The 22286-nt window shown below is 37.1% G+C and overlaps 1 protein-coding gene across 21 annotated transcripts in view; it reads left to right on the forward strand.

The window, feature by feature from the left end:
- Positions 1–22286, forward strand: part of Pard3 (par-3 family cell polarity regulator) — a 649712-nt gene that overhangs the window by 113049 nt on the left and 514377 nt on the right. For 20 of the 21 annotated variants that reach the window (XM_047521509.1, XM_047521522.1, XM_047521510.1 and 17 more), the window contains exon 2: positions 2671–2772. In XM_047521509.1, the coding sequence (XP_047377465.1) occupies positions 2671–2772 (102 nt within the window). Of the gene's footprint in view, positions 1–2670; positions 2773–17682; positions 17961–22286 lie in introns of those variants that run through there. The other variant, XM_047521518.1, reaches the window with a different exon arrangement.

Consider the following 22286-nt stretch of genomic DNA (forward strand, 5'->3'; position numbering starts at 1 on the left):
TGATCACCTGGCCTAGCTGGTTGTTGAACCAGGACCCTTTCAGGGGCAGAGGGCAACAATTAACTCTTTATATTAAAAAGCCTTGATCAGCTAGTTGGAGGATCATTAGCCAAGTTTATAGGGTATTTCAAAGAGTAGGGAATAATCACTGATGTTAAATTCTGCTGATAAACCAAGTATAACGATAATTGAGAAAGGTCCATTGCAATTTAGCAATGTGGAGTCTATTGGTCATTTGAATAGTTTTGGGAGTGTGGTGGGCAGGAAGCCTGATGAAATGGGATTTTGGAAGGAGATAAATCTGAGACAAGGATAGACAGTTCTTTAACACATTGCTGTCAAGAACATCAGAGAATTGGTATAGTAATGAGGTTCAGCAGAAATTTTGTACTGTTATTTTAGCATGCATAAAAATAAAGCATTAAGAGCTTTTAATGTTTAAAGTTGACATCTGACAACTATTTTGCAGACTGTTAAGATTTTTGGAAACATTAATACTGGGATGGAACTAAACTTCAGTCTGTCCAAGGGGTGGGAGAGTTTCAGGAACAGCTCTTAGAGAATAGGGGGCCTGAGGAGACTGGATGGATGAGGCTCGATGGGTTAGCCTGAAGGATCAGGTAGGACTAAAGCATCGGAGGCCCTGGGCACTGTGTGGAGATCACAGTCCCGCAGGGTTTAATGCAGCCTATGAAAAGGGAGATGCTGGAGAAAAGGCTGAAGCACACCAGGTTCTGAAGGATGAAGTTGTGGGGCTGAGAAAACTCTTTAAATGGGAATTTATTTTGACAGGGTGGCTACAAACATTGTAGAAAACCTGCAGGTGATAATCTCAGAGAGAGTAAGGTGGTTTAGGAAACTAACAGAACAGTTTTTATAGCTACTTTTTGAGGTCAGTCTGCTTGTGTGTGTGTATATAAAAATGAAAATTGATATTTAAGTTGATTAGTTCCCACTAGAGCTTGCTTGGTGGAAGTGGGGAGACTGGATGTACCTGTTCAGAATGGCAAGGGAATGATGGCTAAGGGACATCATTTTCTTGTTCATCCCCAGGATATTAGTTACTTCCATTTTTCTCTTGGAAAGTTGATACTATTTGGTATGGAAAACTAGGAACCAGGAATATAGTTTGTTTTAGGGCTTTGTTTTTTTGGCAACTCAACAAATATAGAAATGATAATTCTGGAGCAAGCACAGTAGTGGGTTCTTAAGGACTCCTTGTGTGACATTGAAATCAGGGAATACATGTGCAGTCACAGAAGACCTACAGATGAAGAGGATGACTGTGTGTGTGTGTGTGCATTTTACTCTTAGTTGTTGTGGATGATTGATTCCTTTTCTTTTCTTTTCTTTTTTTTTTTTTTTTTTTGCGGTGCTGGGGATTGAACCCAGGGCCTTGTGCTTGCAAGGCAAGCGCTCTACCAACTGAACTATATCCCCAACCCTGATTCCTTTTCTTGAGGTCTAGATAGGTGAGGGTGTAGTAACTAAAGGTTATTTGCATAGTACTTTTCATGGTATTAAGATCTGAGCTGTTTGCTGGTTAAAAAGTGACAAATATTGGTAATTCTGCATTTTTAAAGTAAGAAGTATTCCATTTTAGTGGAGAGCACTTGGAGAGCATCTTAAGGATCTGAATTTCATGGCACCAACCCTGGGGGGACTTAATCTATAGATCTGGGAGGAATCTGTATTTTGACTGTCATTAATCTTTTATCTTTTCCCCACTTTTCTTTCAAGAAAGAGCTGTAACAAACTTGCCTTCTTAGTTTGAGGGGCGGGGAACCAGAATGTTGATAAAACTTTTTGGTAGCAGTCCTATGTAGCAGGAAAAGCTATAGTTAATGGCAGAACACAATTTAGTGTATTTTCAGTTGAGTATATAAATAAGAATGATTGCGCAAGTTCAAAGCTATGTTCCTTCTTCAAATAATTTGAAAAGAAGAGTTTTATGGTTTTAAAAACACAAACCATGAAGGAGCTTTATAAAGTTTGAAATGGTGTTTTATTCTGTTCTGCCAAATCCCATTTCTCAGTGATCACCACTGCACATTTTGGTGTGTGTTCTATATTTTAACAGGCACATATACATGTGTATATACTTTTACCCTTATAAACACAAGCTCAAACCATGCATTGTTCTGAGACTGCTTTGTTCACTTATGGTCTTGGCAGCAGCCTCTGTCAATATCTTCAGATGTGTTTGTAATGGGCACTTTGAACCACCAGGGTGTGTGACCATTTTTATGCAGATTAGCAAATATATGAGGTTTTCAATAAATCATATATGCTGCTTGCTTATTAGAATATTTTTGTAGATTGCTTTGAGGGAATTAATAAGTAATTCATATACTGGACAATGGGAAACCTAATCTACTTTAGAGAATCAATATTTCCTATGCAGTGAGTTTTGCTGGTTTTTGCAATTCCTATATGGTAAATCAATATCTGAGCCAAAAGGAAGAGTACACACGAGTGACTCTATAATAAAATAAAAGGAAAATTAACACTATATGAAACTTATGGTACTACCATAATTTTTACTCAGTTACAGCATTATTTATGTAATCTGCTTCCTTTAATGGACAGGAAGTTATCACAGTTTAAATTGTTGGATTCTCTTGTGGTGATGCTAACATGTTACTTCAGTATTTCGGTTCTTTTCTCTAGGATCCAAACTACTGGATACAGGTGCATCGCTTGGAACATGGAGATGGAGGAATTCTAGACCTGGATGACATCCTCTGTGATGTAGCAGATGATAAAGACAGAGTGAGTTCAAGTTCAGGGGTAGCTGCTCAGAATGCATTGTTTGGGGACCGGGGAGGGGGTGGATAATTGAAAGCGCTTTCCTCTCTGTTTTAAATACATTGTTTAAATATCATTTGGCTTACCCACTCTAGTATGTTTTGCTGTATAATAATTATCCAGAATCTTCACTACTCTGAATGCCAGGGTATAATGATTTTTCTTAATACCCGGGACTTAAGTTTAGAATTTATAAAATACAACTTTTAAAATTGAAATATTATTACAAAAAGGTTGCTGTGCCACCTTTTCCTTGATTTTTAACCAACATATCACCTTCCTTGTCAATTTGGGTCTATCATTATGATGACTGTGTTTCAGTGTGGGATGTATGAGGTCTCAGGCTTCTGTCCCTGTGTTGGCCCAGAGATGGTCCATCCCAACAGCTAGCCTGAGCAAGCTTGAGCACACATCTTGGGCACACTCCCTTGTGGTGTGAGTAGCTCTTAGAAAACTGCCCCCTTTTCCATCGTTGCTCTGGGTGTTTCTCCACAATGGAACACCATCTTCAATGTACTGTATTTGGTATCATGAATGTAGATGCCCATAGCCCCTTAGCATTAACTCACAAGCTTCCTCCCTCACCTTTATTTATTTGTTTTCCCTGTACTCTTGGAAGACGTGTGAATGGAGGAGGATGACAACTCTCAACATTTTAATTTGTTCAGGATGTCTGCCTTTGCATATAGAAGTCAGCAAATTCTTTTTTGTAATGAGATGATGAGACTTGGACAGGCTTGTAGGGTTATTTGGACACATCTTCTTTCGTGTTTGACTTGAACTGAGACTGCAGAAGGGCTCACAGCCACATAAACAGTTGTATTATGACAGCTGCATTGAGGTCACTGCCTGATAGATCCACTTCCTCATGAAACGTCACTGTAAATGGCAAGAGGTTTTGTTACACCAGCAATGTTTCGTCTGGAGGTGGGAAGATGGTAAAATCCTCAAGATGCTCATTCTGATTCCTTCCAGGACACTCTCTAATCCCCATCCCTCTATTTTCATCCTCCCATCCATTTGTTCACTGGGTTCTGAGTTGTTGAGCCCAGCTATTGGATCTAGCTCATGCCTGCATTTCTGAAATTTAGTATCATGCCTGCTCAGAGTCTGCAGAAGTTTTACATGCTTTCCTGAAATCTCAAAGAAAACAAAAGATTTCAGATAGAAATATTGCATAAATTCAGGGATATTTGATTCACTAGCACCTGCCATAGTGGAATTTGTCCCATGTAGCTACTGTGGCCCAGGACATAGTGTCATAAACTGCAGAACTGTTCTTCATATGCATGATGGATACTGGTATTCTTTTATTTTTTTGGTGCCATTTTTCCTTTTGAGTCTTTTCATTCAGCCAGTAATAGTAACTCTCCAACGCTTCTGCGAGCCACATGAAGAGCGAGCACCATCTAGAGACTTAAATTATAGCCACTTTGTTGTGGTTCTGTTCTAAAGCCTACAGTGATTACAGGGGTTTTTGAAGAATTTACACAGTTGTCCTTTCCCAACCATGTTAGAAAGAGATGAACTGATATCATATTGATTTTTCTTTCATTACCCTCCTCTTTTCCCTTTGATTTCTCTTTTCCTTTTCTATCCTTTCTCTTCCTTTCCTTTCCCTCCTCCTCCCTTCTTCTCACCTTCTCCCTTCCTTTTTGTGATTTCTTACATAAAAATAGTTCAGCAGCAATGTACACCTGTATTCCAGCTGCTTGGGTGGCTGAGGCATGTGAATTGCAAGTCTCAGGCCAGTCTGGGCCTGTCTCAAAGTAAAAAGTAAAATGGGTAGGAGATGTAGCTCAGTGGTAGAGTGCCCTTGGTTCAGTCTCTAGTACTGCAAAAACAAAACAAAAAAAAAAAAAAAAAAAAAAGAAAGAGGATAACAATAAAGTGCTTTAACCTGAGGAAAAAAGTTTTAATAAGGGAAATACTTTTATAGACAATTTTATATCATGCTGATGGATGATATAAAAGTCAGTTTCTATGTTAAAAATGCCAGAGTACAGTGCACAAAAGGCTGAAGTAGCTTTCAAATTGGCATTTTATTCTGAAATACTTATATAAAACTAATTTTAAAATTTTTCAATGATTTCCTAGGTTAAAGGACTCGTTTTAAGTTGTAACTGTAGTGTGTGTGTGTATATATATACACACACATAAGTGTAGTGTATATTTAGATATATAAATAAAATAATTTACATATAAATAAAATTAACAATTCAAAATCACAATGCCCAGATTGACAGGTATTGTTGGATGCATTATTCAAACCCATAGATTGTGTGATGTGGTGTGCTGTATGCTTGTTTTCCATGGCTCTGAAATTTGATTCTGATTTAATCATCTTGGAGTGTTTTCAACTATTTTTGGCAGCTACTGTGAGTAAAAATCTTGACACCTGTTTTGCTTTTACATTAAAACCAAAACAAACATTATAGTTCTCCTAAATAATACAGTTCCTCTAAAAATGTACCATTTTTTGAAAACCCCCTGGGTGCATATTTAAAATGAAGATACCCAGCCTGGGGAGGTAGGATCTCTGTGATCAGCCTGGCAGCTGCATTTCACAATTCTTTGCATCTGATATTTAGGTTCGCTGAACTCTGAAATCATGTCTTTTCATGGGAAAAATTCTAAAGGTGCCCTGTTTCATAACTGATCACCATGAATTTGAAATATTATGAAAAGTTCTTTTTTTTACAGGGGACAAATTAGGATTAAGAAATAATATTTCAAATGATAGCAATAGAAAATTTAAGTATTTAGTCATAATTTTCTGCATTATCCTTTAATTATTAGGGGTTAGTGCAGAGAGTCCTGAGAAAGGGCTTTTTCTGTGCTCAATTTCATTTTCCAGGTTGTATCCAGATTTGTTTAACATGGTACTAGTTGAACATGGGTTGTCTTGGGTTCTTGGAATAGATTTGATTTTCTAAGGCAGAGACTATTCTTTCATCTACTTTGGCCATAACTGTGTACTCTGTTTTGCTTGTCCCTTCTCCCTAATGTTGCTTTCCAATGGAGACCAATGGACAGGAGAGTATATGGGCTGTCATGGTGTCTTTTTCACCTTTAATGTCCAATTCTCTGTTTTCTTAATTGACATTTTGCCAGGTTATGAAAAACTAAAAGGGTTTTTTTTTTTTTTTTTTTGGTGTGTGTGTTGTGTGTGTGTGTGTGTATTTTCCTTACCACCATTTAGAGCAACTGTGATTCTTTTGTTTATGAGACAGAGTGTTACTTTCTGAATTGTTTTTGTCTGATTTTATTTTTGGTTTGGTCTTCACTATTATTGGAGAACCTTCCCTTCATTGTCATCAATGGGTCTAGGCCACTCCTGTTGTTCCCTCTGTGACAGTAAATTAAGGAATTTCTAAATATGTCATCAAATGAACATTTGAGAATCACTTCTCTCTGTATGACAATAGCTTGAGACTGTAAGGGGCATAATCAAAGACTTCAGGCATAACTGACTGTGTGCTTAGATTTGAGGTAAGTGTACTTTTGTGTGGGCAAGAAGAAGAAAGTCTTTCCATTGTACATATTATTGTCTCCTCTTTTGTATCTTTGGTGCTCACGGTGTTTTAAGATGTGATATCAAGTGTTTCTTCGGTCATACTTTGATGTAGATCTGTTGTGACCAAGAATGATGTCAGGCATGTTCTTTTTTGGGTGGTGACCTTGTGAAATGTCTTCCACTGCCTGTTCCTTGTGCATGGTGAAAGAAGTATTGAAGGGAGTAGCCATGTTCACTATGGTGAAAGAAGTATGGTGAAAGAAGCATGGTGAAAGAAGTATTGAAGGGAGTAGCCAAGTTCACTATGAAGAGCATGTACATTTATACTGGGGTCCAATTATGGCAAAATTTTGTGATGGAGATCATTGGCTTCTGCTTGTTGGTGTTTGTCAGAGTTCAGGCTCCTCTAGGAAGTCTGGCTCTTTCTTCAGAAGAATGTTGGGGAAAATGTTACTTTAAGGGTTACATGGGTGAGCAACGGTTTCCCTGTGCTGGGGAAAAGCTTGAGCAGAGGCATTTCGATTATTCCCCCACCCCACCCCATCCCACCCCATTGATAGCTTTTTAACCTATAAACTGATAGAGTTTTTGTGCGTCATGTGTTAATAAAATTATCCCAGTGTTAAAAACAAAACAAAAAGGAAAAAGATCACCCCACCAGACATATATATTTATAATTCCTAAATGTGTTGTAATAAATTTTGCTTTTGAAATATAAGAATGGCAGAACTTTCAGGTAAGGAACATGCCTTAATTTGAAGAGCAGTTTTCTACTTCTGTAAATGTTATTTTTTATTCCATATATAAATCATCATTTTACTTGTTTTGTCATCAATTATTAAAAAAAAAAAACCCAGTGTCCGACAAAGTGATGGTGGGAGGTACCCTCATTATAGGTGGAAAACATCTATACATGCATACTCTAAAAAGGTTTATAGATTCTGTCCCTAGTTATTGATCTTGCTAGTGTGGATGGATGGAAGCCCTCTGTTGTTTGTATGCTGAGGACAGTTAGTGTCTGTACAATTTGTAGAAGAGAATGTAGAACTTTTTTTTTTTTAAGTTACCAGAGATTTAACCCAGGGGCTTTAAAACACTGACCCATATCCCAAGCCTCTTTTATTTTGAAACAGGGTCTCACTAAGTTTCTGAGGCTGATCTTGAAAAAGCTCCTCCTGCTTTAGCTTCCCAAGTCACAGGCATGTGCAAATGTGCCTGGTCAGAGCATATATTTTGTATTTCAAATAAAGATTATTCAAATGAATTTATTTAGAGATGTTGAAATGAGTTCTAAGAACCTTAATAAATGACTCTGTTAAAGAATGAATTGCATCATAAATGATAGATTTAACTGTTTATAGTTGACACTAGTGTTTATTTCTTTGAAGGCTCTCTTTTTCTACTTTTTAATGCATGACCAGGTATGTACCTGGCAGAGAGAGATTTGAGATTTTCTTCTCAAGACTAGAGAACTAAATGGTAGCCTGAGATTGTCTTAGTCTGCTTTCTGATGCTAAACAGAACACCACAGACTAGGTAATGTATACTAAACAATAGAAATTTATTTGGCTCAAAGTTCTGGAGGCTAGGAGGTCCAAATTGTGGCACAGCACTGGGCAACAGCCTTTGTGCTGCATTATAACATGAAAGAAGGGCCAAGTGAACCCCGAGAGAAAATCAGGCTGAACTCAACCTTTTTATTAAGCATTTGCTCCTGAGATAATGGCCTTAATCCATTTGTGTGTGTGTGTGTGTGTGTGTGTGTGTGTGTGTGTGTTTTGCGGGGGGGTGGGGTGGGGAGGGGAGGGTTGTGCTCCTGACCCTATCACCTGGCAAATATTCCATCTCTCCATACCATTGAATTTAATGGTGATTAAATTTCAACACAAATATTAGTGGGACATTAAACCATTCTAGGGGTCACTTCCTTTTAGAATGTCCATATCCAAGGGTAGGAATACTGGGGAAGTTCTTGGGCTAACTTCCTTTAAATCTTTTTTTGGCTGGGGGTGCAATTTTTTCTTTTTTAATTGAGGACTTGGTCCATTTGCAGAAAGTTGTTTTATTTTTAAAAAGGTGTTCTTACTAATATGGACTGATTTCCTAAAGAGGCGCCTTTGAATAGAATTTTCAAAGATGACAAATTTCCTTTAATTCTGAAATATATAGTATCTTAAAATCAACTAGGGTATGTTGTGAAAAGGTAGAAAACAGAAATAAGAAAATTAATGCATAACCTTACAAATAGTGCCTTCCTCAGAACTGTCAAGCTGTAAACTAAAGCAAAACACATGTCTTGAATGAGGGAGGACCTCTGGTAACAAATGTACAACAATTGTGTTCACATTTATGGAATTCAAGTTAATTCTGTGTTTAATGAAAAGCAGGCATCACCAAAATAACTAAGGTGGCCTCGTTTTAGCTAAATGGATTTTTTTAGTTCTTACTAAACATGTGAAATTAATCTGCATGTGAAAAAGGGATGGACTACTAAATGGGGCTCCCAGAGAAATGTTTAATTTCTGTTAGGATGTGGCATCACATGCTTGTTGTTTTGAAATATAAAATGATTGTAGAAATCATGTGCATCAGTTTGTAATCTGCCTTAGAATGTTTTGGTATAAAAAATTTACACCAAGTGTTTTTTATTTATGTAAGTTCTGGCCTCATTTCTGTAAATTTCTATGAATTATGATGTCTGCCTGGGGTTCTACTTATGACCAGCACATTATCTTTTGCTGTTCAGGCAGATCAGGTATGCTCTAACATCATGGAATCTCTATTCCTTGTTTTCTTTTAAGTGAAGTGAATGCAGACATCTTTATCTTTTGGTCTTGGAGAAATGTACATTTTAAAGCAACAATGTTTTCTGCAGGCATGTCTCATCATGAGCCCTCTCAATTTACAGAAAACACACTAGGGGAATACTTATGACATGTGTTTTTTGTTTTCTTAATCAAAAGGAATAATTTATTTATGCATTCATATGCACCCTCTTGCCTTCTGATGAATATTTGAGATTGAGATTAAATAGACAAAATATAGTTTCAGCCAGGTGCTCTGGAACACGCCTGTTAATCCCAGATGCTTGGAAGGCTGAGGCATGAGGATCAAAAATTCAAGGGCAGTCTCAGCAATTTAGTAAGACCCTGTCCCAAAATGAGAAGGAAAAAGGACTAGGGTTGTAGTTCAGTGGTAGAGTGTCCTTGTCCTTGAGTTCAATCCCCAGCACCCCACCAAAAAAAAAAAAAAAGCCAAGTGTGGTGATGCATACCCTTCAAAGCCAGTCTTAGCAATTTAACAAGGCCTAAGCAATTTATCAAGACCCTCTCTTCAAATAAAATATAAGAAGGGCTGGGGATGTTCAGTGTTCAAGTGCCCCTGGGTTCAATTCCTGGTACCCAAACAACAAGAACAACAAAAAACCCCAAACAAAAAACAAGTGTCAACCCTTTCTTGAAAAAGATTGAGAATTTTTTAAAACCACAGCGCTTCAATAATAACAATTTAGAAGACAACATATATAATAATATGCTTGAAAAGATAGTAATGATAGTTAATTTTCAGTTAGTTCAGCCAGTTTACTAAACACCTGTTACATGCCAGGCATTGTGTGAAATGCTGCTATACAAAGTCAAATAAAAGTACATGTGTTGTGGAGGATGTAGGGGAAAATGTACACTCACACTTTGCTGGTGAGAATGCAAATTGGTGCAATCGTTATGGAAAGTGGTATGGAGATTCTTCAGAAAACTTTGGATGGAACCACTATTTGACCCAATTATTCCACTCCTCTGTTTATACCCAAAGGACTTAAAATCAGCATATTACAATTGATGCAGCCACATCAATATTTATAGTAGCTAAACTCGCAATAGCTAAACTATGGAACCAACTTAAGTGTCCTTCAACAGATGAATTGATAAAAAATGTGATATATATATATATATACATGTATGTACATATATATGTATATACATATATACATATACACATATACATACATATATACATATAAGTGTATGTACATATATACATATATATATCCATGGAATATTGCTCAGCCTTAAAGAAGAATGAAATTATGGCATTTGCTGGTAAACGAAGCTGGAGAATGTCATGCTAAGTGAAATAAGTCAATCTCAAAAAACCAAAGGCCGAATGTTTTCTCTCATATGCCGATGCTAATTCACAATAAGGTGAGGGAGCAGCGCTAGGGAAGAATAGAGTTACTATGGATTAGATAGAGGAGAGTGAAGAGAGGCTGAGGGTATGGGGGTAGGAAGGATAGTAGAATGAATCAGTCATTATTACCCTATGTACATATATAATTATATGACTGGCGGGATTCTACATAATGTACAACCAGAAAAATGAGAAATTATATTCCATCTATATATGATATATCAAAGTACATTCTGTCATGTATAACTAATTAGAACAAATAAAAGTACATGTGGTCCCTGTTTTCTTGGGCATGGTCATCTGTTGCGAAAGTAAAAATTGAACAGTTACAAAAACGAAATGCACAATTACAGTCAGATAATAGTTTTGAACAAAAGGAATGGTTCTATGAAAGATGTAGCAAAGTACCCTGACCAAGCCCAGGTTAAAGCAAGGTTTGCCTTGGGAGTGGGGTGGAATGATCAAGTGGAAATGTATGGAGTGTCCGGTGATCAGATTAACATTTGAGAAACCTGAAGAATGAGAGTGGATGGGGAGGCAAGAGATGATGGAGGTTGGACCCAGTGTAGTTTGTGGGTTTGTCACCAACGTATAGAGTTCTTCAAGTTGACCATGTTGGGGTGGGAGGTCAGGGTTGAGTATTGACTTTAGCGAGTTTGAGAGCCTTGGAAGTGTCAGGTGGGCACTGAAGCATAGATAATTTAAAGAACCTGCTGCAAATCTGTTAAAACAGCATAAACATATGGTCTAATTTTAGTAGTAATAATTATGTTGGAAAAAGTTTGAAGGAACAGAGTAAAAATATCAATAGTGGTCTTCTCTGAGGGTAGGCTATATGACTAACTGGGGATTTTTTTTTTTTTTTTTACTTCCAATTAAAATTTTTTTCAATACTTCTGCCTAATTTCAATATAAAGAAAGCATTAGACAGTTCTAAATATAGCTTAGAATAGAAACTTCTTAAATTTTAACCTTAGTATGAATTGGCATAGGGAAGAAATGATTTTTAAAAGTTTGATAACCTAGAATCGAATTAATTTATATAAATAGACTTCAGTAACTAGATGAGTTGATTAATTTCCTCTTAAATGAATTTACTATTTTAGTGAGACTCTAAAGAAGAGAATATTTAAACTGTCAAGTGGAACAGTAGTAACTAATTAATTTCAAAAAGATTATTTCCTAACATTAAAACAAACATTTATGGGTACTGGTTTGCCCACATTTCTTCATTTTTGCAGTAGAGGTGGTAATGATAGGGAATCTGTTAGGCGGTCAAGTGGCAAGAAGGGTAAAGACCCCTCATAAGCAGTATGGGCACAGCCTGTGCAGTGTTGACTGGCCCTTAACCTACCAGTGAGTCAGGAGAAGAGGGGCAGAGAGTCTAGCTTGCATTTTCAGTTATATTAATCATAGGCGGGGTAACTTGGTTTGCTGCACTTGACTTTTGTGTTGCTTCCTAAACCCAGGGCTTCTTGTGCAGTGGAATCTGGAGCCTCACTGTCTGCATTTGAATTTTGGTTCTGTGACTTCTTTACTTAATGAGCCTGGGAAGATGACTGAACCTCTCTAGCCTCAGTTTTCCCATATGTAAATGGGAAATGATTGTACCTACTTGTGAAGTTGTTTTAAATTGCAGATTAAGCCTGTTAATGTTTTAGCGTTGTCTTGGCAAAATTAATTAATTGTTGTTGCCATTGGCTGTCCCTGTCACTGCTACTCCACCACCAGTGTCAAATGAGGCTATTCATTCCTGAAATACCAGCTTGTAAGAAAACAAGTAAAAAAACAACTAAACCAGACTCTAAGGCATTTGTTTTGCACAGACAATAAATTTCAATAGCTTATTTTTACATTTCTATCAATTTGAAGAGAACATGGCTTACAAGTGGTACTCAGCAATCGTTGTTGGAAGAAAAACATCATTTGCTTTCTGTATCCTTAGAATTTGAGAGTTCCTAGTATTACCATCAGTATGTTTATTTTCCGGAAACAGAAAAAAAGCAGAGGCGGCCATGGAGGTTCAGACCTTTATTCTGGCATTTCAGGAGGCTGAGACAAGTTCCAGTCAAGTCTCAGTCACCTAACAAGACCCTTTCTCAAAATAAAAATAGAAAAGGGCTGGAGGTGTAGTTCAGTGATTAAAGTCCCCTGAGTTCAATTCTTAGTAACAAACAAATGAGAAAAAGCCCAGTTTTATGTTTTGAGTACTTGGTATTTGGGACTGCACAAAGAACATATCATCATCTCCCACCATCCCTACCTCCCTACGTCCTCAAAAGCCATCTATAGTAACATCCTTCCGAGAGAGAGAGAGAGAGAGAGAGAGAGAGAGAGAGAGAGAGAGAGAGAGAGAGAAAGAAAGAAAGAACACACAGAGAACAGAGATGATGGTTGACTCTTAATTTCTTCTTAATAAACATTATCTGGATAATTCAGGGGAAGTAATTTTAAATTATAAACAAGATCACATCATTCACAGAAGAATTGAAATCATAATAGAAAGTAACATTCCCCCCGACCCACCTTCTGGATTTTACAGGAAAAAAAGAGGAAAATTAGATACTGGACTCTGGTTCTCCTTTAAATGCAGAGTAAGTCAGCTTATAACTAAGAAATGTTTTGACTGCATGTGCTACCCTCTGTATTAGGTTATACTCACACTTTGTATTAACCTGCAACACAAATGATAGCAACCACATTTTAAACCTGTTTCCCAGGTTTTGAGGTCTATTTCTACTTCTTTGTGTTTCTTCCTGCCCCTGAATAATAAGTATTCTAATTATTGAGTAAGGTTGGAGCAAGAAGCTAGCTTGCCTAGTTAAAAAAAAAAAAAAAGTATATTTTTAGCTATATATCTTTATGTCTTCTTATATGACATTTGTTAAAATGTCAAGAGCTTACGTCATGTATAATTGTACCACAAGTTATATTTATTGGTGCCCATTGTTCATATTATTAAACTTAAATTATAGAGTTTGAGGAAAGGTTAAGCAGGTCTTCCAAATTTGGTCCTTCCAACATTTGTTTAATAAAAAATGATTCAGTCCTTAATATATTTGAGAAATAGTGAGACGTACTGAGGATGAACCAGTGAGCAGCATCAGGGAATTTCCTGAAAAACAGAACTCCTTTTAGAAATGCATGCTAGGAAGGAAGTGAGAGTGAGTGTGATAGATGACAGAGGGGCAGGTGACAGTTTGGAGTGGTTGGAAAGAACCTCTCACAGGAGACAGGTCAACTGGAATTTGGATTGGAAGGAACCAGACCTGGGAACAGCTGGGGCAGAGCAGCACAGGCAGAGGGAACAGCAGGTATGAAACCCTGGAGTGGAAGAAGGCTTGATGTGTTTATGGGTCAAAGGGAACCAGTGTGACTGGATGGAGTGAGCCACGGGAGAGGGGAGGAGGCAGGGTTTAGAGCAGGGAGGACATCAGAGACTATCCTGAGGATTTTGAGATCTGTGGAGTGACATCATCAGATGTATATTTTCAGAAACTTGTTGTGAGAAGATGGGCAAGAGAAGGGAACAAGACAATGAAGACATGATGGCAGCTGAGACCAAAGTAGAGTTGGGGGGAAAATGTATGGAGTTGAGATATGTTTGGAATTGAAATTTCCAGAATTTCAGACTGTGAGGAATGAGAGAAGGGATTAAAGATGACTCTTTAGTGTTTTAAGCAGAAGAAATGGAGAAGGGGATTTAGAGGTTCCATTTACTTGGATGAAGAAGACTTAAGGAAGGGAAAAAGGATTCAAGGTCGGGTCAGGCCTGTTGGCACATTTGGCTGATTTTGAAATACTTATGAGACATCTGATAGAGATGTCAAGTAGGTCATTGGACTTGTAAATCTGAAGACCAAGGAAGAGATTAGAGTCGGAGACTCTAATGGTATTTACAGACATGTGACAAATATCATTTTCATGTGGCAAAAATTGCAGTCATTCCAACCTAATCATCTTTTTTGGTTCTTTTGATGGTCCACACCCTTGACTTAATACTAGCCCTTGACTGTGAAGGAAAATATGAATGAGTAAGTTTTAATTAGGAAATATAAATAAAATATTCTCCTGCCTCAAAATATGTGAATGAGAGTAAAATGAAATCTAGATTTTGGAGCGGGGGGAGCTGAATTTGAAATACTGTAAAGAGATAATTAAGACAGGCTATGCCTTAGACTTGAATATATTTCTAAAATATATTCTGAAAATCACATTCTGTAAGCCACTAGAAATTTATGACTTAAAACCAGTTAATGTTAGAGTGGCAAGCACCTATCTAACAGGAGAAACTTATTTAATATATTAAAAGCACACTGTGTGTGTGTGTGTGTGTGTGTGTTTATGTATGTGCATGCATACATATGTGCATACTTTTTTGGGGGACCAGGGTACTAGGTATTGAACCCAAGGGTGCTTAATCACTGAGCCACATCCCCATCCTTTTTAATTTTGATACAGGGGCTCACTAAGTTGCTTAGGGACTTGCTAAGTTAAAAGCACATAGTTTAAATGTGGAAATTGACCTACAGTGAGGGAGTTATAGAGTCCATAAGAATTCTGAAGTTCTTTATATCTTAGTGTGTCACTTAGAGCTTGACTTATTTTCTTGCAAAACATTTCTAAGAGATACTTCCTTCCAAAGGGCCAGTCAGATGATGAACATCTACTCTCCAGGCATTTGTTATTTAGCACTAATTTGCAGTGTCAGCGATATCTCAGTTGCTAGGAACCTGAGATATAAAGAAAATGATGCTGCTATGGGATGCACTGGAATTTCCATAGCAGAATCATTTTGTTTATCTTAGCTGGTGTCTATTTATATTCTATTCCAAGCAGACCTTTAGATATTGATGTGAATAGAGAACATTTACTTTTAGGGATTCATTGTAAAGGGAAAATGACATTGCTAACAAAATATTTTCAGCTACAACGATTTTGCCCCATAATCATGTGGCTATGTCTTGTATCTATTTTTTCATAGTATAATTTAATTCCAAGTGCTTTTAAAGTAAGAAATGTTCCATATGTAGGGAATATTCAGACTGGGAATATTAGGAGGTACCTTCTGGTCAGCCTTCAGATGAAAAATGCTTCCTGTTTGCCATGGAAAGGTAATCTTGAATATTCTACCTTCAAAGAACACAATTGACAACTGCTTCTGTCACTACCTTTGTGAATAATTTGATTTGTTTTCTTTTTCCAATCTGTGGCATAGCAATACTTTGGTTAAATACAATGCAAAAGAATTGCTGGGAAAAGCTGGCTTTGGTTTGCATGCTCTTATTCCATCTATTATTAGAATCAGCAGACATAATATTACTCTGTCATGTTGCTGTGTTTCCAAAAGCTTACTGTTTCTGTACTTCATTGTAGACTGGGACCACACTTGGAGCAGTGCTGTAGTATATAACTCTTTGCTAAACACTGTCATCTTTAAATTTCCTATGTTTGTATTATGCATCAGCTTTGTATTTCTGGTAAAAGCTAATATTTGGTTTTGTAGTTTTTTCAGTTATGTAGTTTTTTTAATGATTGATATGTGTTTTTAAAATAATTGTCTCTTGTTGAAGAATGAATACTTAGGATTAGTAGCTAAATTAAGAAAATATTACTTCGAATGTATTTCCTTTCAACCATTTGGTTTGAGTATTTCCTAAAGTATTGAATTTTATGTGACTGTATTATGAATAGTATTAATTGTATTGTGAATATTCATAAAATCCTATATCTTTGTTGATGTATTTCTATATTTCTCAGCTCCCCCCCAACACACACACACACACACACACACACACACACACACACACACACACATATACTTTCTTTTGGGACAGGATCTTGCTAAGCTGCTGAGGCTGGCCTGGAACTTGTGATTTTCCTGCCTCAACCTTCTGAGTCACTGGGATGACTGGCATGGGCCATAGCTCCTGGCTTTCTCATGTCTTTAAAAATAAACTACTTCTTTCTTCTTCTTCTTCTTTCTTCTTCCTTCTTCCTTCTTCCTTCTTCCTTCTTCTTCTTCCTTCTTCCTTCTTCCTTCTTCCTTCTTCCTTCTTCCTTCTTCCTTCTTCCTTCTTCCTTCTTCCTTCTTCCTTCTTCCTTCTCCTTCTCCTTCTCCTTCTCCTCTCCTCCTCCTCCTCCTCCTCCTCCTCCTCCTCCTTCTCCTCCTCCTCCTCCTCCTCCTCCTCCTCCTCCTCCTCCTCCTCCTCCTTCTCCTCCTCCTTTCTTCTCCTCCTTCTCCTTCTCCTTCTTCTTCTCTTTTTTCAGGTGGTGCTGCAGATGGAACTCTGCCCTCAGATGTGGGAGGCAAGCACTCTACCACTGAGCCACACCCCAGTCCTTAGGTCTTATTTGCTGAATGTCCCTCACATTCAACATCAGTTCACCTAGACCTGAGATAAGATATGGAAAGGGCATAACAACACCCTTCCTCCCCTTTCTGGTACAGATGAAGGGTGTCCTAGACTCCTAATGAATAATGTTTCGTACTTTGTTCTCTATTTTTCTGAGTAAAACCTGTGCATTTGAGCATCTGATCATCCAATTTCTCATTCACTGGAAGAAGAGTGGACATGCAGTTGGGCACAGTGGCACACACCTGTAATCCCAGTGACTTGGGAGGCAGGAAGTTTGCAAGTTTGAAGCCAGCCTCAGCAACTTAGCAAGACCCTGTCTGAAAATAAAAATACATAAGTAAATACAAAGGGCTGGGGAAGTAGCTCAGTGGTAGAGTGCTTCTGGGATAATCCCCAGTATCTCCCCCCACCACCAAAAAAGAAAAAATGTTAACAGAACTTAACCAAACAGTCAGGCTAAGAGGACTCCTCTTTTTAAGTAGGAGTTGTGATTGTGTCTGTCTTGGAGCCAGCTGGCCTGCTGTCTGTTTTGACAAGGAATGAGTTAAAGAAACCTCTTTGAACCTGACGTATTTATTCACACCCTGCTGACTCCAAGCGTGTTGCTACACCCTGTTTTACTCTTGACAAACTACTCCAGGCCTGTTTAACTGGTGAAGGTTGTTTTAATTTGGTGCGGAGGAGCCTAAACCTGGTCTCTGTGGAGAGCTTAGAGTTGATGTTGCCATATGCAAAGTCTGTGCTGTCCATTGAGGATTACTTAACGTGGAATGGGCTCTTGTCTTCTATTTCCTGACTAATCTTAGGTGGTTATCCTTTCCTGAGGACTGAGCAAAAAACATAGGCCATATAGTTGGGTTTTGCATACTGTTTGAGGAGGGAATCATTTTACTTTGTAATTAGTTTTGAAACTTGGGACATTGTGGATGTTGCCTTTCTGATGGATCAAGATGGCAGACAGGCTGAAGAGGAAGCCGGCAGGGAGGTATTACTCTTTTTCTGGTGTCTCTAGGAAGGACTCGGTGAAGGCACTGAGGTTTTCAAGGTCCTTGAATCTCAAAAGAGCCACTTCAGAAATCAGCAAAAGGCAGGTTGGTACAGAAATTTCCGACCCCTTTACATTTTCTTTGGAGTTGAAAGTAATATTGTTCTTCATTTTTTTCCATAATACTCTTTTGGAAAAGTTCCTTGATTAGTTTGAACATGTTATAGCTTTGAAATCATATTTTCTGTGCCATTAATCTATTTGTAGAAACTCACTATTCATTTGTGTATTTATTCATTTATTACAAAGATGTTACACATGTCTCAATACTAACATCTGTCATGTTAGATTTTGATTACTAATATGCAATATTCTGCTAAAACATGGTTTTAATGAAGAACTTTGTTATCCAGATTAAAAGGATAAGCTTGACTTTTATGCAGAAACAAATTATTAGAATAAAAGCAATTTAGTTTTGCTTCATTTATGTGTGGAATACATAAATTTTAGATTGTTCAGATAATACATAATTTATTTTTAATACTATTGTCTATTAAAATTATATTTTTTCTACACTTTAGATTATGTAGAGGGAAATGAGAGGGAGGAGGGGGTGGGGGTATGAAAGGTGGTGAGGGGGTATGAGACAGACATTATTACCCTGTGTACATACATGTATGATTACATGAATGGTATGAATCTACATTGTGCACAACCATAGAAACAAAAAGTTGTATCCTGTTTGTGTACAGTGAATCAAAATGCAGTCTGTAAAAATAAAAAAAAAATTATATTCCTTTTCTTATCATTAATACTTCTGGAAATATTTTGTAGTTATCAAACACAAATAATAGGTTCTAGTAAAAATAATCTCACACATACAAATGTGAATCCCTGCCCCCTCCACTCCCCACCCCACACCCCTTTACAGTTTATTTTTGGGTGAATGCTTGGTTTATGTATGCCCTCCAGTGGTCTTTTGATAGAATAGTTGTTTTTCAGTTGTGAAACCATGGTATTTATGTCTCTGCCAGGAAAATTGTGTCTTCTTCTAGTAATTAAAATTCAACTTAAAACAGTGGTATGGATTCTAGCTAGTTTATGAATGATATTTGTTTTGGGAATATTTGTCTCAATGGTGTAGAGAAGTGGCCACAATATGACTGTGTATCAGTGCTACATTTATTTTGGTCCTTGCATGTCAACTACATCTTCAGTAGCTTTAGTCTTCACCCCCTCATTTTCCTTATTATCACAGAGAACCTTGACATATTTATTGGAAATAAAGTCTGAGATAGGCTGAATCTCTGATCATTTTATAAATAATGTTTTGCCTCTAGAACAAATCACAACTATAATACACCTTGCTGGTTAAACTTTTTCAGCAATCCTGATTTTTATTTATTTTTTTATTTTTGGTACTGGGAATTTAACCCAGGAGCAGTTTACCACTGAACTACATCCCCAGTCACTTTTATTTTTTATTTTGAGACAGGGCCTCACTAAGTTGTTTAGGGTCTTGTTAAGTTGCTGAGGCTGGTCTTGAACTTTAGTCCTTTTGTCTCAGCCTCTGGAGTTGTTGGGATTATAAATGTGCCACGAGGCAGCAATCCTGATTTATTTCAATGTGAAAATGTTGTGTTCAGATTAATGTAATTTGAGCAAAAGCATGTAGTAAAACCTGCTTTTATGAAATTCAAACTTCTGTGTAGAGTTCTAGAAAATAATACCACAGAGGAATAAGGAAATTAAAGTAATACCTGAAAGCATTGTTGTTGATTCAGTTGGCAAAATCTTTTCCCTTTTAAAGAAGCAACGAGTTCAAAACTGTGCTTGAAGCTGAAGGTGGGGGCCTGTGTGTTGGTATTTGACACATGAGAGTTGAAATATAAGTGCCTTCTTTGTCCTTAAGGAGTTTGTGGCATTGTTTATAAAAGAGGGTGTTGACCTGTAGTTCTGTGCCAAAATCCAATTTGTTTAATTAAATTCTGTGAAGCATTTCTAACTTCCTGCCCTAAACTACTTTTAATTGCTTGAAGTTCCATTGGTGGTAATAATAGTGATGGTGTTCAGCTCTTGTAAACATGCTTTTAAATTATTAAGTTCCAAGCTCTTCTGTAAAATGATATAAGTTTTCCACCTTAAAATGAGATGTGGCTTTTGAGAGGATGCATAGGGACATTGGTAGTACAGGTGAAAAGCTTGTCCTATGCAGAGTTTCTAGGCCATTTTCTATATGGCAGTATATAACACTGATGGAAAAGAAAAACATTTTCTTTTTTCCTCAAGTAGGAAACACCCCCTTTTCAGAGTTTTGTTTCTCTGCTACAAACTAGTATGTGACATTTAAGCAGCATATAATTTCAGTTTTGTGCATCACTTGGAGGAAAAATTTCCATAAAAGCCGTAAGTTCAAAATCAGTGTTTTGTATACTTTCCCTGGGGGAAGGAGATGTAGTTAGAACAAGAGCATAATCATCCCTCAGAGACTTGTCAAGAGAATTGAGATCATGTATTAAATGGAACAGGGGGAGGGGTGGGGGATACCAAGAAAACTGAAATATTGTATATTTGGTAGTTCATTGGACTCATTAGGTAAGGGATTCAATTATAGTGAGCAAGATTGAAATTCCTACCTTAACAAAAATAGAACATGACTTTAAGTGTTCTATTGGTTTAAATTCGTACATCAGGTTACATGCATGAGCCAGTCATGGATTCAAGGCATTTAATTTCACACCTAGATTGTGATTACTTATCTGTGTATAGATACACAGATCTGTATGTGTGCTGACTTCTACATCTCCATTATACAGGAAATCACAATCTCAATGTAGAGTCTGCAGAATGATACATGCTGATAAGGTTTCCTAAAAGTGGAACAACAGTGCAGTGGTGCATGCCTGTGACTGAGCCAGGAGAATTACGAGTTTGAGACCAGCCTCAGAAATACAGTGAAACCCTCAGGAACTTATCAAGATCTTGCCTCAAAATAAAAAATATGAAGGACTGGGATGTAGCTTACTGTACCAAAAACAAAATTAAACAATGGTGAAATAACAGTGTTGATAACTCAGAAAGTTAGATGATTTTTAAAATTAAAAAAAAAAAGGAGAGAGATTTTAAAGATAGGTGTGCTGTCTTATAATTTCCCACGTATTATGAAAAGTGGCGTGCAGTAGAGTTATAGTTAATTGGACTTTAGTTTTGTACACACAGAGTTGTATTTTTATACCAGTCATTTTCTCCACAGTTGACAATGCCTCTTCTTGTTAATGAGCAAATGCAGATATGTCTAGGATAATTTGAAGTGCAATTTTGTCATAAATACTAAAACACATATGTTCTGTTTAAGTGCTGTGTTAGAAAACTTGTTAAGAATATATATTGAGTTAGGAATATACCTCTTCTGTTTCATAAAGTGGTTGTATTCGAGGCTCAATCCCCTGCCCCCTGTAGAAAGAGAATATATTAGATTCCTAAATAGAAAGCAGAATGTGAAAGTGTAGGTAACCAGTAAAAGTGGTTCCACCCCCCGCCTTTCATTATCAGAGTAGTTTCCTAATCATAACAGAAAAGGTGGTATTGGCTATTAATGCCACACAGACCTAAAGGAGAAACATGGTTTTATCCTTTACACCCAAAATGCTCTTGGTTAAGTTTTGCAAAGTCCATCTAATTCTGTGACAAGGGGAATTGATAAAATTAGAAAAGGATTCATATTCATCTCGGAAAGAATAGTATTAAATATTTATCAGCTTAGAAGCCAACAAGACCAAGGACTGAGTGATATCACACATGTAACCACTCACACAATAGGATAGAGTTTCCAAGGTGTGTTCCACAAATTTCTTAATAAAGGGTTAAACAAAGTTAGACTTCCTAATTAGGGGACATGTTAGAGCTTAAGGAGGCTCTAGGAGAAAAAAAATAGGTGCAGTTTTTCTAAAACTTATTTGACTAGTGGTCACTGGCTTCACAGGCTATTTGGGGGGCTCGTATTTCATGAATAATCCTTTGGGAGATGTGGAGGAGATGGAGTGGGCAAAAGCACAGGGGCAAGAAGTTGTTTGACCTGCCCGGGGACCAGCTGGTGCTCATGGTGAAATGTGTTCTCTATAAGCTTAATACTAAAATATAGATATTAATTTCTTGTTACTCTTGTGTTGTGAAAGTTTTGTATTCTTCCTTAGCAATTAGTGAGGAGTTCTAAATTTAAATGCAGTTCATATTTTCAAGGATAGCTTCTAATTTGTTATATATTTAACTTTACCTTATGTAATCAGATGAAAATGTATATACTGCAGTACTCAAAATATTAGTTTAAAGCACAAACTAGAAACATGCCTTAAGATTTGCTGCCTGCAGATTACTTCACACAAATAAGCTTTTTCCCAAAAACATGCTATCCTCAGATTGAGGGGTTTCCAAT

The sequence above is a fragment of the Sciurus carolinensis genome, chromosome 12 (genome assembly GCF_902686445.1).
Source record: "Sciurus carolinensis chromosome 12, mSciCar1.2, whole genome shotgun sequence".
Classification (NCBI taxonomy): Eukaryota; Metazoa; Chordata; class Mammalia; order Rodentia; family Sciuridae; genus Sciurus; species Sciurus carolinensis.